Source organism: Labeo rohita, chromosome 16 (assembly GCF_022985175.1).
Source record: "Labeo rohita strain BAU-BD-2019 chromosome 16, IGBB_LRoh.1.0, whole genome shotgun sequence".
NCBI classification, from domain to species: domain Eukaryota; kingdom Metazoa; phylum Chordata; class Actinopteri; order Cypriniformes; family Cyprinidae; genus Labeo; species Labeo rohita.
In genome coordinates this window covers 10,378,333-10,392,371 of record NC_066884.1, presented here as the reverse complement: position 1 = coordinate 10,392,371, position 14,039 = coordinate 10,378,333, and the positions used below count along the sequence as shown (strand labels likewise).

General features: G+C 37.0%; 1 protein-coding gene across 1 annotated transcript in view; it reads left to right on the top strand.

Annotated features, from left to right (window-relative positions):
- emc2 (ER membrane protein complex subunit 2) overlaps nt 1-14,039 on the top strand; it is a 43,426-nt gene that overhangs the window by 7,120 nt on the left and 22,267 nt on the right. Inside the window, exons 4-5 of the mRNA XM_051131744.1 lie at nt 852-937; nt 2,315-2,372. Coding sequence (XP_050987701.1) covers nt 852-937; nt 2,315-2,372 — 144 coding nt within the window. The remainder of the gene's footprint in view (nt 1-851; nt 938-2,314; nt 2,373-14,039) is intronic.

The window sequence follows — 14,039 nt, the reverse complement described above, 5'->3', positions numbered from 1 at the left end:
ACTCAGATCGGGCCTTAAAATCACATATCGTGAATCATTTGATTTAGATCAGGACTTCACAGCAGGTTTGCGGATCATTTGACTTAGATCAGAACTTCGCATAACGTGAATCATTTGATTCAGATCGGGATTTAGAGTGCGTATCAGGAATCTGAACTTCAGAGTGGGTTCTTAAATCATTCTGTGAATTGAGTCCTGACCTAAAATGATGGCTCACAAATTATAATTCATATTGGGACTTAGGAGCATGGATTCCGAATCATTTAAGAGTGGGTTCGTAAATCTTTTGCTTTATATCAGAACCTAGGAGCGTGGATCATTTGATTCAGATCGAGGCTGCAAAGCGGTGTTGTGAATCTTTTTTTTTTTTTTTTTTTTTTTTTTTTTTTACCTTAAACAGTAGAAAACATCAAACCATAAGTAAGATCTGTGATTGAAGTCCTTGAAAATAAAAAAAGCAGTGCTTGAAAAGTCCTTCAAAGTCTTAGAATTTAATTTTATAGTACATGTACGAACCCTGTTTGCCTCACAATTAAACAATTAAAGTGAACAAATAAGTTCACTGGTTGAACATTTAAAAGATTTATTTCAAAATCATTTTAAAGATCTTATAGACCCCATGCTTTTGAACGGTATATGTATATAGGAAATAATATATGTTAATATTTTATCTTAATATTCCAAAAAAAGTCTTTTTTTTTATTGATTCTCATATTGGTTTAAACCAGTGGTGAGTATTTAGAACAGGCAGCCATAGAGAATGTTCGGAAAACCTGTTTACGTAGCCTGTTTGGAAAAGTTGCATGTTCGCATGGTCAACCCCAACATTATTGTTGTTGTGTTTTGCGTAGAGTTGCCTACAGGAGCTGAAGAGGCAGTTTCCAGACAGTCACAGAGTGAAGCGATTAGCAGGGATGCGGCTGGAGGCTCTGGAGAGGTAAGACACACCGCAGCACCATCTTAACACCACGGCCTTGGATGAGCTACAAGGGTAGGGTGAGGTGGGGGGGATCTGGTACGTAAGTGGCAGGATGCGTGGGAAGGGAGACTGTTTATTTTGCAAGCCACCGTTCCTTCTGCTAAGTGGAAAAGCGGGAGAGAACGGTTCAGCCCTCGGTAGTCCTGTAGCTCTTTTGCCTGAGCGAGGAATTCCGAAAACGGAAGTGGTCTTCCCCGCTATTATTCTGGGGGTCCCTCTCTGCTTTTTTTTCTTTTTGTCTCCCTGGTTGGGAAAACAAAAACGGGCAGGCCTGTAAACATAGTACCTATGCTCTGCGTTTCCTCTCCGAGAGAAATTCGTCCCGTCTCTGTGTTTGAGCAAACAATTAAGAAGGTTGTAAACTGATGTAAATGTAAAGTTTCAACAGCGTTTCAGATCTATTTCAGTCTGCTCACCATATCTTTGACGTGTTTATCAGTTATGCCAGAGGTTGTTCCGTAATTGTGAGTGATTGCGCCTGCACGCTCAGATTAAATAAACTGCAAATTTGGGTCTAATTGCCATCAGACGCTCAGCTTAAATGAAACTCTCCCCTTCGCTCCCACATGGTTCAATCCTGCATAAATAGAGTAAGTCAAAGCGGCTGGTGCCATGTGAGATGTGCCAGAGAGTGATTGAGCTCTAATGTGGATGTGAGAAGAGAAGTGGCGTTGGAGCTCAATGATAATAAGAACCAGAGCTGCTTCTGTTGTTGGTTGTGGGCTGAAACAGGTTTTGATCATAAGAAACGACTTTGGCTGCGCCAGAGTTAGATTTGCAGGTTGTCCCTCGTAAAAAAACAAGCTCGAATTCATCTTTCATTCAACATGACAAGTGAAGTGCTTGTGGCATTGTCCTCTCAATTCTGTATGAGATCAGCGTGGTAATTCATAACGTCTTTTCAAACATGCGGTGCTCAACCCTCAATTCAGGTTGAAGGGCCCGAGTGTATTTATTTATTTTTTTGCATCTGTAACTCATAGACGTCTCTCCTCGGAACGGCTTTTAAGCGAAATGCGCTTCGAAACGATGCCTGATTTGTGGTGGAAGTGCAGGCTGATTTGTTTAGAGGTAAATCAAAGTGCAGGCAATCACGTTTGTGGATTACGCTCTTTGTGGAGCTAGTAAACCTCGCACAACACTGGCTATTTGAGGAGGTACTATAATGACTGTTTATTTCTGCCGCTTGGATACGTAGTCCCGGTCACTATAGAAACAAGCCGCTCTGTATACAAAAAGTTGGTTACTGTGAACTTTATTTGATAGCCTTACCACTTAATTTCACATGACCGGTGTTCCTGTTGATTATCCTTAAACATGATCTCTCTGTTGAAGGTATGAGGATGCCAATAAGCTGTATGACTCAATACTACAAGATGACCCGACTAATACGGTAAGCAAAAAAAGTGTGGTTGAAAGTTGTTTTGCTGTCTAAAAAGTTATTTTGTATGTAGAATGCTTTCTCCCTTCCGTGACCTCAGCCGCTAAAATGACACACACACACAAACGCAGCACACACAAGTGTGTGAGGTAACAAAGACCATTGATTTATGGACTTCAGTTGCATTAAACATGGCCGGGGCAACCTCAGCAAAAATAAATGCCTTGTCTTTTGAAGATGGGGATTTATCGCTTTTCCTGAGACTCTATAGAGAGGTCCCAGGGGTGCTGATTTTTTTTCCCCTTCGGTTTTTTTTACCTTTAACCTTTAGATAACCTAAAGGAATAGTTCATCCTGAAATGAAAATTCAGCCTTCGTTTAATCACGCAAATGCATATGTCAAATGCATGAGTTTTTGTTTTTTCTTAATGTATAAGGTTTTGTTTCCACACAAGATGAATAGTTTATGTGAATTGCTCTTGATGATTCATTCACAGATTGACTCATTCGGTTCTTGAGTTCACTTCAGTGACTCAATGATCCACTAGAGGTGAGGATCAGTGAATAACAAATTAAATTTGGGTCTGTTTTTCCACATAGAGTTGCACTACCATTCAAAACGTACCAATGCTCCAAAATACAGTATAAACAGTGCCTAGTGAAAAATAAAGATACTTAAATATATTTAAAATACATTTATTTCATGATAAGAGTACTACAAATACATTTACATATTATGTACTTAATAAAAATACCTTGCAGTTTTACTTTTAGTATGCTAAAATTGTATATTTTAAGTTTGCTAAATTGGAACAACTAATTTTGTATTTAATACACTTTAATTGTGTGGAAGTAGTGATGAAGTCCAACTAAAGATATACTTTATATTTGTTTGTGTTAAAGTGGAACTATTGCAAGTATACTTTAGGTACACTTTAAATATTTTGTACTTAAAGACCATACAATCTTCATCAATAGTGACATTAAAACATATTTTATTAAGAAATGTGCATTGTGCACAAGTACTCCAAATAAAGTTTAACTTTTTTGTAATTTTCCTATCAGTAAGTTTCAAGCAATATGTCAGAAAATGTTAAAAGTGGACTTGAACTATATTTGGTATAAAATAAATGCATTTTAAATCAATTATTTTGCGATTACACGATAAAAGCTTGAGTTTGCCTAATATATGTGTGTGTACTGTGTAAAATATATATATAAGAGAAATATGTTTATGTACAAAATATTTTTATGTATAATTATATAAGTAAATTATTATAAAATTAAGTAAATTATTATTAATACATATACTTGTACATTTTTTTTATTTGTACTTGAATATGTTTGTATTTATATATACATAATAATTACACACAGTACACACACACATATTAGGCAAACTTCAAGTTTTATTTTGTATGCAATTAATCGTGATTAAGCAATTGACAGCCCTAGTTTTTTTTTCTAGAGGTAATATTGTGAAATATTATTGCAATTTTAAAATTAATATTTGAAAATGTAATTTATTCCTGGCAATGGAATGACGAAGCTGAATTTTCACCAGCCAACTCTAGTCTTCAGTGTCACATGATCCTTCAAAAATCATTCCAGTATCCTGATCGAAAAACGCATTATTTTGAACATAATTTACATTATTACAATACATTTCTCCCAGGCTGGCACAAATAGCTTGATTAGTTCCGGGTTTAATGAAGGCCCGCCTTCCAAAAAACTAAATGTGTTGTGATTGGTTAGCTGTCCCACTGCGTTGCGATTGGCGAACAGTTTAAACGGTGGTTCTATCCTATTCGCCCCTTTGCCAAAGCAGTTAGCGCAAGCTAGATTAAAGTGATTCCTACGTTTTAAATATGGATATTTTTCTTACAAAAACGCATCGATTCGCTACAGGAGGCCTTTATTAAACCCCCAAAACATGCATGGAGGGTGAGTAAGTAAAATGCTACAGTACATGACATTATCATGCTAATTTGTTTCATTATTTTACATACTTATTTTCATTGCCCGAAACCAGCTCCAACATAAAGCTAAAAGCAGCCTAAGGCTATGTTCACACTTGGCGTCTTTTTTGACAAGAAAATGTTGACAACGGCACTTTTTTAGTAAAAAAAGAAGCTGGCAGCGTTGCAGCCGAGGGCGTCTTTTGTTGCTATAATAACAGCTGCAATCGTATGAATCTCGAGAAGGGGAAGCTCGCTCTTGCACTGGTGTTTTATTATTATTATTATTATTATTATTTATTTATTTATTTATTTTTTTAGCATTTTTGCCCTTTACTTGATAGGGCAGTATTTAGACGGGATCGGGAAGGATCTGCGAGCCGAGACTGGAAAAAGGGACGCCCGAAGCGCAGCGGCGTTGATGTTAACAAAAACCGATGCGCGGCTCCGATAGCCTTGTCGGTTTTTAAAGTTAATGGGGAGGAGAATGTCGGTTAACAACAATAAAATAAAAGTTTATCATCCGGCACCGTCTCCATTTTTCTTGCTGTTCTTGTTGTTGTGGAAACGACAGGTCTCGCTACTCGCTTGTCATTGGTCAGCTGTCAAAAAGGCGCTTGACGTAGGGCGTTCTTTTCAGAAAAGTTGAACTTTTTTCAACTTGAAAAGACGCTCTGAGCTGCAGAAAAAGACGCCGGCGGTGGCGTTTAAAAAAAACGCTCATGACTTTTTTGAAAAGACGGTTTACTCCATAGAATTATAATGTAAAACAGACGCTGGCAGTTTGAAAAAAGACGCTAAGTGTGAACGTAGCCTAACATTAACATTATCAAAGAACATCATCACTGATTGGCCTCGCCTAGTCTAGTGCAAGTCTATGCATTTTAAAAAACACTTGCGTTATAAGTGAAGCTATCTACACTGTATGATGAATAAATCTCTTACCACACACTGCACAAGTCTGCGGCGCTGCATCGCTAAAATTAGGCTAATCCTCCATCTCATCCCTACCCACCCCCCAACAATTCAAATTTCCGTAGGCGGGATTTAATTTAAAGATATTCTAATAGACTGCGTTGTGACATCATAAAATCCGGAAAACAAACACTGTAGTCCAAAGGAGCCGTTCGTTGTAGTTCTTGAAAAGAGATTTAAAAAAAAAAAAAACGAAATATCTCCCTGTGGAGTTGAGATTTGTAACTTTGTAGATCTTTTTAATGCTCAAAGATACACACCACACACTGACACTAAAATTCAAAAAGTGAAAAGGCGTAATAGGACCCCTTTAAGAAACAAGCTTATCAATATTGAGAACAGTTTTCTGCTTAATATTTTTGTGAAACATATGATACTTTTTATTCCAGAATTCTTTCAATAGAAGGTTCAAAAGAACAGCATTTAGGTTGAATTTGGTTAAATTGGGACGCATTTTGTCATTGAGATGACGGGGGAAAAATGGTCCAATTATCCTGAATTAACCCCTGTTTAAAATAGAAATCTGCTGCTGCATTATAAATGTCTTTACTATCACTTTTGATCGATTTAATGCTTCTTTTGTGAATAAATATCATCATTTCTTTTAAAAACAAAAATCTTACTGACTTCAAACTTTTGAATGGTAGTGTCTTTTATTTTTGGTTGAGTTCTCCTTTTAAAGTATGTGGTTCAGTCTTAACTTTATTTATTATTTAAAGATCACTTAGGTATTAAAAGCCCAAATGCACCATTAGCTATTGATTTGTCTTGTCTTGGCGTAACACATGAAGCCTGTTTTTTATTCACTTAATATTTATTGAGTTTCAGTTGAGTGGTTTGCAGTATCCAAGTATGCTCCATGTTTTTCCAATATCTTTCCAGCATCACCTCAAAACATATTGTACCTGCCCTTCATTCTTGCATAAGGGCTGTGCAGCCATGCACGAAAATAAATGTTTTAAAGTGTTTTCATAACCTTATTTGTTTTGGCCCTTCCCTGTAGACGCAAAACACATTTTTTACACTGTCTTTACACATGGACTTGCTTAGATGTTTTAAACATTTTCTCTCGGCTGGCAAAGTGCGCGTGATGAAGCGGATACTTCTGTTCCTTGGACATCGTGCACGGATTCCACACCTCACCGTCCGTCTGTTTTGAACACATGGAGGCTTTGCTGGCAAAGTCAGTAAACCCTCATGTGCGCTCCAGCAGGACCCCCTTCCCCCCCAGTGATCTCTCTCTGCGCGTTTTCTGCCTTAAAGGGATAGTTTACCCATAATTAAGAGCCTGTCATCATTTGCTCTCACTCATATGAATGAATTTCATTCTTCCATGGGAAATTTTTCATAATGTCACTCGTTTGCATGCAATTATGATAAATGGGAATCTTTTGCATTTTAAAAAGTAAGGAAAAACAGAATTTTAAAAAAATCATAATAGTAATCTACAATTGAGGTCAAAAGTTTACATACACCTTGCAGAATCTGCAAAATGTTAATTATTTTACCAAGATGAGAGGGATCATGCAAAATGCATGCTATTTTTTTTTTTAGTTCCGACCTGAATAAGATATTTCACATAAAAGACGTTTACATATAGTCCACAAGAGAAAATAAAAGTTGAATTTATAAAATGACCCCGTTCAGAAGTTTACATACGCTTGATTCTCAATACTGTTGTTACCGGAATGATCCACAGCTGTTTTTTTGTTGTTGTTTAGTTGTTCATGAGTCTCTTGTTTGTCCTGAACAGTTAAACTGCCTGCTGTTCTTCAGAAAAATCCCTTAGATTATGCTAATTCTTTGGATTTTCAGCATTTTGTGTATTTGAACCCTTTCCAACAATTACTGTATGATTTTGAGATCCATCATTTCACACTGAGGACAACTGAGGGACTCATTTGCAACTATTACAGAAGGTTCAAACACTCACTGATGCTTCTTTTGGGAAACATAAATAAAAAAAAAATTTTTAGGCAAAATAAGGAAAATGCACACATCTTTATTTTGTTCAAAAGTTTACACCCCTGGCTCTTAATGCATAGTTTTTCTTTTCAAATACACAAAAATCCTGAAAAAACAAAAAAATTGTGGGACCTGGAGGATTTTTCTAATTAACATTTTGCAGATTCTGCAAGGTGTATGTAAACTTTTGACCCCAACTATATTTGATTTGTATTTTTGAAGTCATATGATATTTATCGTTTGGGAGCTCAACAGCCCTGTTTCTCATTCTGGCTAAGATGTTCTTCAAAAAATTAACTTTTTGCATTGCGCTGAGGAAAGTCAAGTGGGTTTGGAACAAGTGAATAAATAATGACAGAATTTTCATTTTGGGGTTTTCATTTTAAACTATTGCTTTAAGCTATCACCATCCTCATCTTGTGGGCGCAAAAAAAACCTCCTGTCCTCCGTCCTCTCGTCCCTGCATTTGTTATATCATTACCATTGATATTTATTTAACTATCTGTTACTGTTGGACCGAACTGCTCCCATCCGTCTTTCTCCCTCTGAAAACGAGAGGCCTGCACTGTTTGTTTTTTGTGCATTTCAACCAAGGCACTCTCCCTATTCCCATGATCAAGGTTAAATTGCAAGCACATTTAACGGCGTGTAAATGGGAAGTTGAGAAGATCGGCGCAAAATGGATATCATCAAACCAGTGCGGTTACATTATTCTTCACAATCTAGTAATCATATCGCTTTGCCCCTCTGTTAACATCCAAAAGATATGAAACAAATTTCCCCTCGGGGAAATATGTTTCCCAGTGTCCTAGTGTTATCCAAGCCAAACATGATTTTGGAAAAGAATGTGGCAATAGCGTGATTTTTTTTTTTTTTTTTTTTTTTTTGCAAGCGTCCCCATCAAAGTCTTACGTTTTACGTGAACTTTGTGTTCTGTAGTAATAAAAACCATGAGGAGAAATATGATATTCCATTACTAAACACCTGCAGGTAGAAATATAGTATTTACACACATACCTTTTGTGAAATCTACTGGGTAAACTTAAACTCAAAATTGTTAAACTGGGCTTTTTATTTATGAACTGTCATTTTAGCCCAAATTTGAATTGTCATCATCAATATAATGAAATGGTCCTTTTACACACAGTTCAGCAGAAAAATCGCTGGAAAATACTGTCCAACCACGTCTCATTACCTCATCAGTCTCTCGCAGAAACCGGCTGCAACCATCATCTCCTAAAAGGAAATGTGCGTTTGTGAATGATCACTCAGACAGCCGTCATTTTCTTTTTTTTTTTTTTTTTTTTTTTTGAACCAGGAAGTCTGGGAAATGAAGTGAAATGGGCTGACAGATTCTTAAAGATTTGCTCGATCACTCTGTGAAATGTCATGCTATAGGATTTTACTCTTTCAGGACTTATTAGGTGGCTCTCGATGTCAAAAGACCAAAACAGGCCATCGGTGTAGCCATCAGTGGCAGAAAAATCCCATGTCTTATCTTCACGCTGAGCGCACATTGACAGGACATGGTAGGGCTTGGTGGAAACGGTGTGGGCGACAACCATGTGAAACCACCCTGAACAATTAGGTTTAACCCTGATTTTTTTCTGATATCCGAACGCGAGTCACCTCCCGTCAAACGCTGTGCGTTTTGAAGAAGGGAATGGAAGAAAACCATGGAAGAGTTGTTGTGCAGTGGCAGCTAGACTGTATTTTCCCACAATCCAATCCCAGGCGGGGTGACAAGAGGTTGTGGTATGGGAGGGATGACATCATCTAGGTCACCTGTCTGTAAATGCGAGGCTTATCTAAACGCTGTGTTTTTTAACATGTTCAGTGGAATGGGATGAGGGCACGATCCAAGAAAATGGCGGAAAATTGGCGACTACTGTGAGGACTTGTGAGGCATCCCAGCATGCGGAGCTGAGATTGGAAACTGAACTGTTGTAATTATAGGCTGTGGAATAGATGTGGTACCCATTAACCAAAATTGTTGAATCAACAAAAATTGCTCAAGGTTTCTCTGCCATGGCGGTGTCCAAAAAATGTTCGAACTCCTAGCCCTTCCATCGCTCATTATGGTCCAGTACCTACAGCAGTGATTTGGAGAACTTCTTCCTGGCTTCTGTCAATCTATCTCTTTATCTATCTCACTGTCTGTCTATCTCTCTCTGTCTGTATATCTATCAATCTATCTACCTATCTACCTATCTATCTATCCATCTATCCATCTATCCATCTATTCATTTATTGTATCTTCTATCCATCTATTGCTTGTTCTATCAATTTGTTGCTCATTCTATCCATCTCTTTGAAGTGGTCTACCTTTTCTCACCTAAAGCTGTGCCAATTGCTGAACACTTAAGTAAAAGGTTAACAAGCTGTTTATTTTAACACTGATTGACATAGCAGGCTTACTGCATTCGCTAAATTTCAGCACTTTCACTCTGCCTGTAATTGAGCAGGATAAACATGGTCATGCTTGTGAAAGCAATTGAGGTCAATGAGAATCCTCCTGAGGTTGACCCCTAGAATTACACCCAATTACAGTGCCAAACAAGATGGAGATTGTAAAGGTCAAACAGATTTCTTCTGAACTGACACACTATGATATTTTGGTCCAATTACTTTTTTGCCATTCAGATCTTAGAAAACTGGCTGACTTTTTTGTGCCGCGCAAAAAGTCTATGGGTATGATTCTTACTTGGGGTGCAGGAGGACCTGGGTTCAAATCCCGGACGAGCCCCCAATACAATATTACATCTTGCAGACATGTAGGGTTTTGAAAATGTAACAATATTAAGAGTTTATAAAGAACATCTGGCTGAACCCCTGCCACAGCACAACCACAACCAGATCGCTTTTAGAGGGTTTTATTAACAACTCGCAGAGTATGCATGATTTTCAAACAAAAAGTGTGCAAATGATGAGGCACGCGAAAACTTCAGCAGGGGGAACAATGCCAAAACAACAAACTAAAGTGCTCCTACTCAAAAACGACTAAATTCTTAAAGAAGTTCAAATCCAGAACAAAAATTTACAGATAATATATTCACCTCCTTGTCATCCAAGATGTTCATGTCTTTCTTTCTTCAGTTGTAAAGAAATTGTTTTTTGAAGAAAACATTTCAGGATTTCTGTCTATATAGTGGACTTCTATGGTGCCCCCGAGTTTGAACTTCCAAAATGCAGTTTAAATGCAGCTTCAAAGGGCTTTTTTGTTCTAAAAAAAAAATTACTTTCTAACCTCAAATGCATGTCTTGTCTAACTCTGCGTGAACTGTGTATTCCCGTTCATGACAGTTAGGGTAGGTTGAAAAACTCAGATCTGATTTTTCTCCTCCAACTTCAAATTCATCCTACATCACTGCAGAAGTACCGACTCAATGTTTACAAAGTGAATGTGCAAAGATCAAACGCCCTTTACAGAAAAAGGTAAAACAGTGATGTAGGACGATTATAAAGTTGCAGAAGAATTTGAGATGGGAGTTTTTCGACATACCCTAATTGTCTTAAACCGGAATACACAGAGTTCACACAGACTAGACAAGACATGCATTTGAGGTTAGAAAGTATATAAATTGTATTTTTTTTTTTTTTTTTTTTAAGAAAATATCCAATTGTTTTGCTAGATAAGACACTTCTTTACGGCTGGGATCGTTTAGAGCCCTTTGAGGCTGCATTTAAACTACATTTTGGAAGCTTAAACCATAGAAGTCCACTATACGGAGAGAAATCCTGAAATGTTTCCTCAAAAAACGACTGAAGACAGAAAGACATGAACATCTTGGATGACAAGGGGGATTTTTGTTCTGGAAGTGAACTTCTCCTTTAAATTCTTTCTAAAACTATCAAAGAAAAGAAAATCAACAACAAAATTATACACTTGTTTATATGCACTCATTACTTTTTTTGTCCAACTCAGTAAAACTCAGTGGTTTTGACTTTCGTTTGTATAGATAAGCCCAGTTGATGCATGAGTAAGGATGAGTAAATGATGACAGAATTATCATTTTGCTGAACTTCAATAGATTTGCATGTTGTTGTGAATTTGGACTTTTTACATTTAGTCTTTATTTTGAAAACGCAACCGCTTTCTTTGAAATGGCACTTTATGTGGCCATTATTCTAAACACTGTTAGATATAACTCATGGACTGCTACTGATCATTTTTTATCTTGAGCCGTTCCTAAGATTGTAGATGTGGTTTGGATATGTTGACACCACTAGCAGGTAATTCTCTTATTTAAGGACGAATTTGAAGTTGGGTCGTATCGGTACACCACAGCGCTGAGAGTCAACTCCTCTTCACCCTGTGGGAACGACGTTTGCCTTTGAAATCCCTGGAGGTGGGCTCTCAACGGCAGTCTGAAAACAGAGCCAGGGGTTGATAGAAGCAGCCAGGTCCTTCACGGTGAGAACCACTCAGAAATGCTTAAGAAGAAAGAATCGCAAAGAGAATGAAAATGAGATGCCGGCCTTTCCTGGATCCCGTCGAAAGAGAAGTGCGAGGGAGAGAAAGAAATAAAGAGACTGAAATGGTTTGGAATAGCTCATTGTTTAATAATGTTTCGTAAGACTCTCTGGTCTACCAGCCTCCGTATGTTTCTGTCGGTGCCAAGTGCGCTAAGAGGAAACGAAAGACAGATATGAGGGCCGAGTAAATAACCTGCGGTCGCAAATAGTCTTCAGCCTCGCTCGGTACCGAGTACAAAGAACTCGGTTCGCTGGCAGAAAGCGAACATTAACAATAAAACTTGATAGCTTAAACTATTTGGAATTGGCGTTTGATTCTGTTCCACAGTTTCTTTAAATACTTTTGGAGGATAAAGTTATATAGCGATACAGAACGCGTACGATAATCCAAACAGCTTGAGGTTGTAGCTCTAGCCTTATTTCACCTGTCATCTGCAGCCCGGTAATGCGAAACCATGTCTTCCGCTGATCCAGTAAGTACTATCAGACTTGCGTACAGTAGGGGTTTGGCAGTTCATCAACTCCTTAGCTCGAGCAGCCAGTGAAGCAGGTTCGTCTGGCCGCCTGGTTGATGGATAAGTGGATTTGGAGTGGCGGTGGTATCATAGCAGTTCCAGATTTATGGCCATTCAGACGTGACTCATGCCCGGCTTGATGGAGTTTGGTCCGTGCTGTGGTAGTAGGGAAGACCCACTCTATCAAGTGCCAGTTCATAAATAATATCTGGGGCACGTCTAATGGTAAAGCTCCTGCTCTTTGCTCTCCTTTCACCAGTGAAGGGGGAAAAAAGAGCCGCTGCTGGAAAAGTCGTCGAACCTGGCGTAATACTTTCTGATTCAGATTAATGAGATTCTAATCCGCCTGAAGGTCACTTCTGCGTCGGAACAAGGCGGACGTTATTTGTGGCTGATGCAAGCTGGGCTTCGTAAGTTTATTTGAATGTGTTCGGCCCGCGGCTCTTTGGCAATGTGTTATTTTCACCACTTGAAATGGCTCTTTGCTTGCTCTTCCCTATGAGAGCAGCATCCTCGCTGTCGCTCGTGCGCCAGAATCCACAGGCTTTCTAATCTGATAAAGACATTACTTCTCGGTATCTGCTGTTATATTACTTATGACTTGAATGCAGTAATAATATGCTTTCAAGGAAATGTCATATTGGACAATCAGATGGTGCAAGGCTGTTTATTATAACATTGCCTCAGGGGGAAAAAAAGAACTGCACATGAACTTCTGGCCAGTGACTGACAGCATTTATTTCTCCATGATGCCCTATTTCAGAAAATGCTTTTAGGCTGTTGTTGTAAGGCTGTTGTAAAATATACATTGTAAAATTCACAACCCATCATGGTTGGAAGGTTAAGTCTACACTCTATTTATTTTATTTTATTTATAAAAATGAATGTAATGTATGAGTTTAACATTAAATCAACATTTATCGAAAAAGATTTTTTGAAAACTTTTTGTAGTTGCCAGGTTTGATGACTCATGTTTTCTTTTTGTTTTTGTTTTTGTTTTTTTGTTTTTTTGAAAAATAAAGTGTGTCTAAATAACTAAAAAAAAAATCAAAACTAAAATAGAATTTATCAAAATAAAAATTGATCATTTATCAAAATAGAATTTTTTGTTTTTTGTTTTGTTTTTGTTTTTTTAGATCACTTTTTTTCTGAGGTCAAAAAACTGTGTTAAACATCAAGTTTCTAAATAAAAAATAAATGCATAAAATGAAATTTAGAACTAAAATAGGCCACAAAAAAATCTGTTTTGTGAAATGTCACTTCTAAAACTCGTTAGTAAAAGCTGAATCATATTTTATCAAAAAAAGAATGTGATGTTTGAGTTTTGTAAATTTAACTTTTTAAATTTAACATTTATCAAAATAGAATTTTTGTGACATTTTATACTTTTCCTTTTTTTTTTTAAATTTTCTGAGGTTAAAACTCACCACAAAAATAGTTTTGTTAAATAGCAAGTGTCAATCTAAAAAGTTAAATTTACAACTCAAACATCACATTCTTTTTTTCACATGCATTTTATTAAGACTTAGACATGACATTTCCCAAAACTCATTTTTTGTGGCCTATGTTAGTTCTGAATTTTATTTTATGCATTTATTTTTTTTAAATTGAACTTTTTTAGATTTAACATTTATTGAAATAGAATTTCTGGAACATTTTACTTGTTTTTTTTTGTTTGTTTGTTTGTTTAGGTTAAAAAACTGTAATACACCACAAAAATGTTGTTAAATATCAAGTGTCTAAATAAAAAATAAATACATAAAATAAAATTCTGAAATAAAATAGGCCAC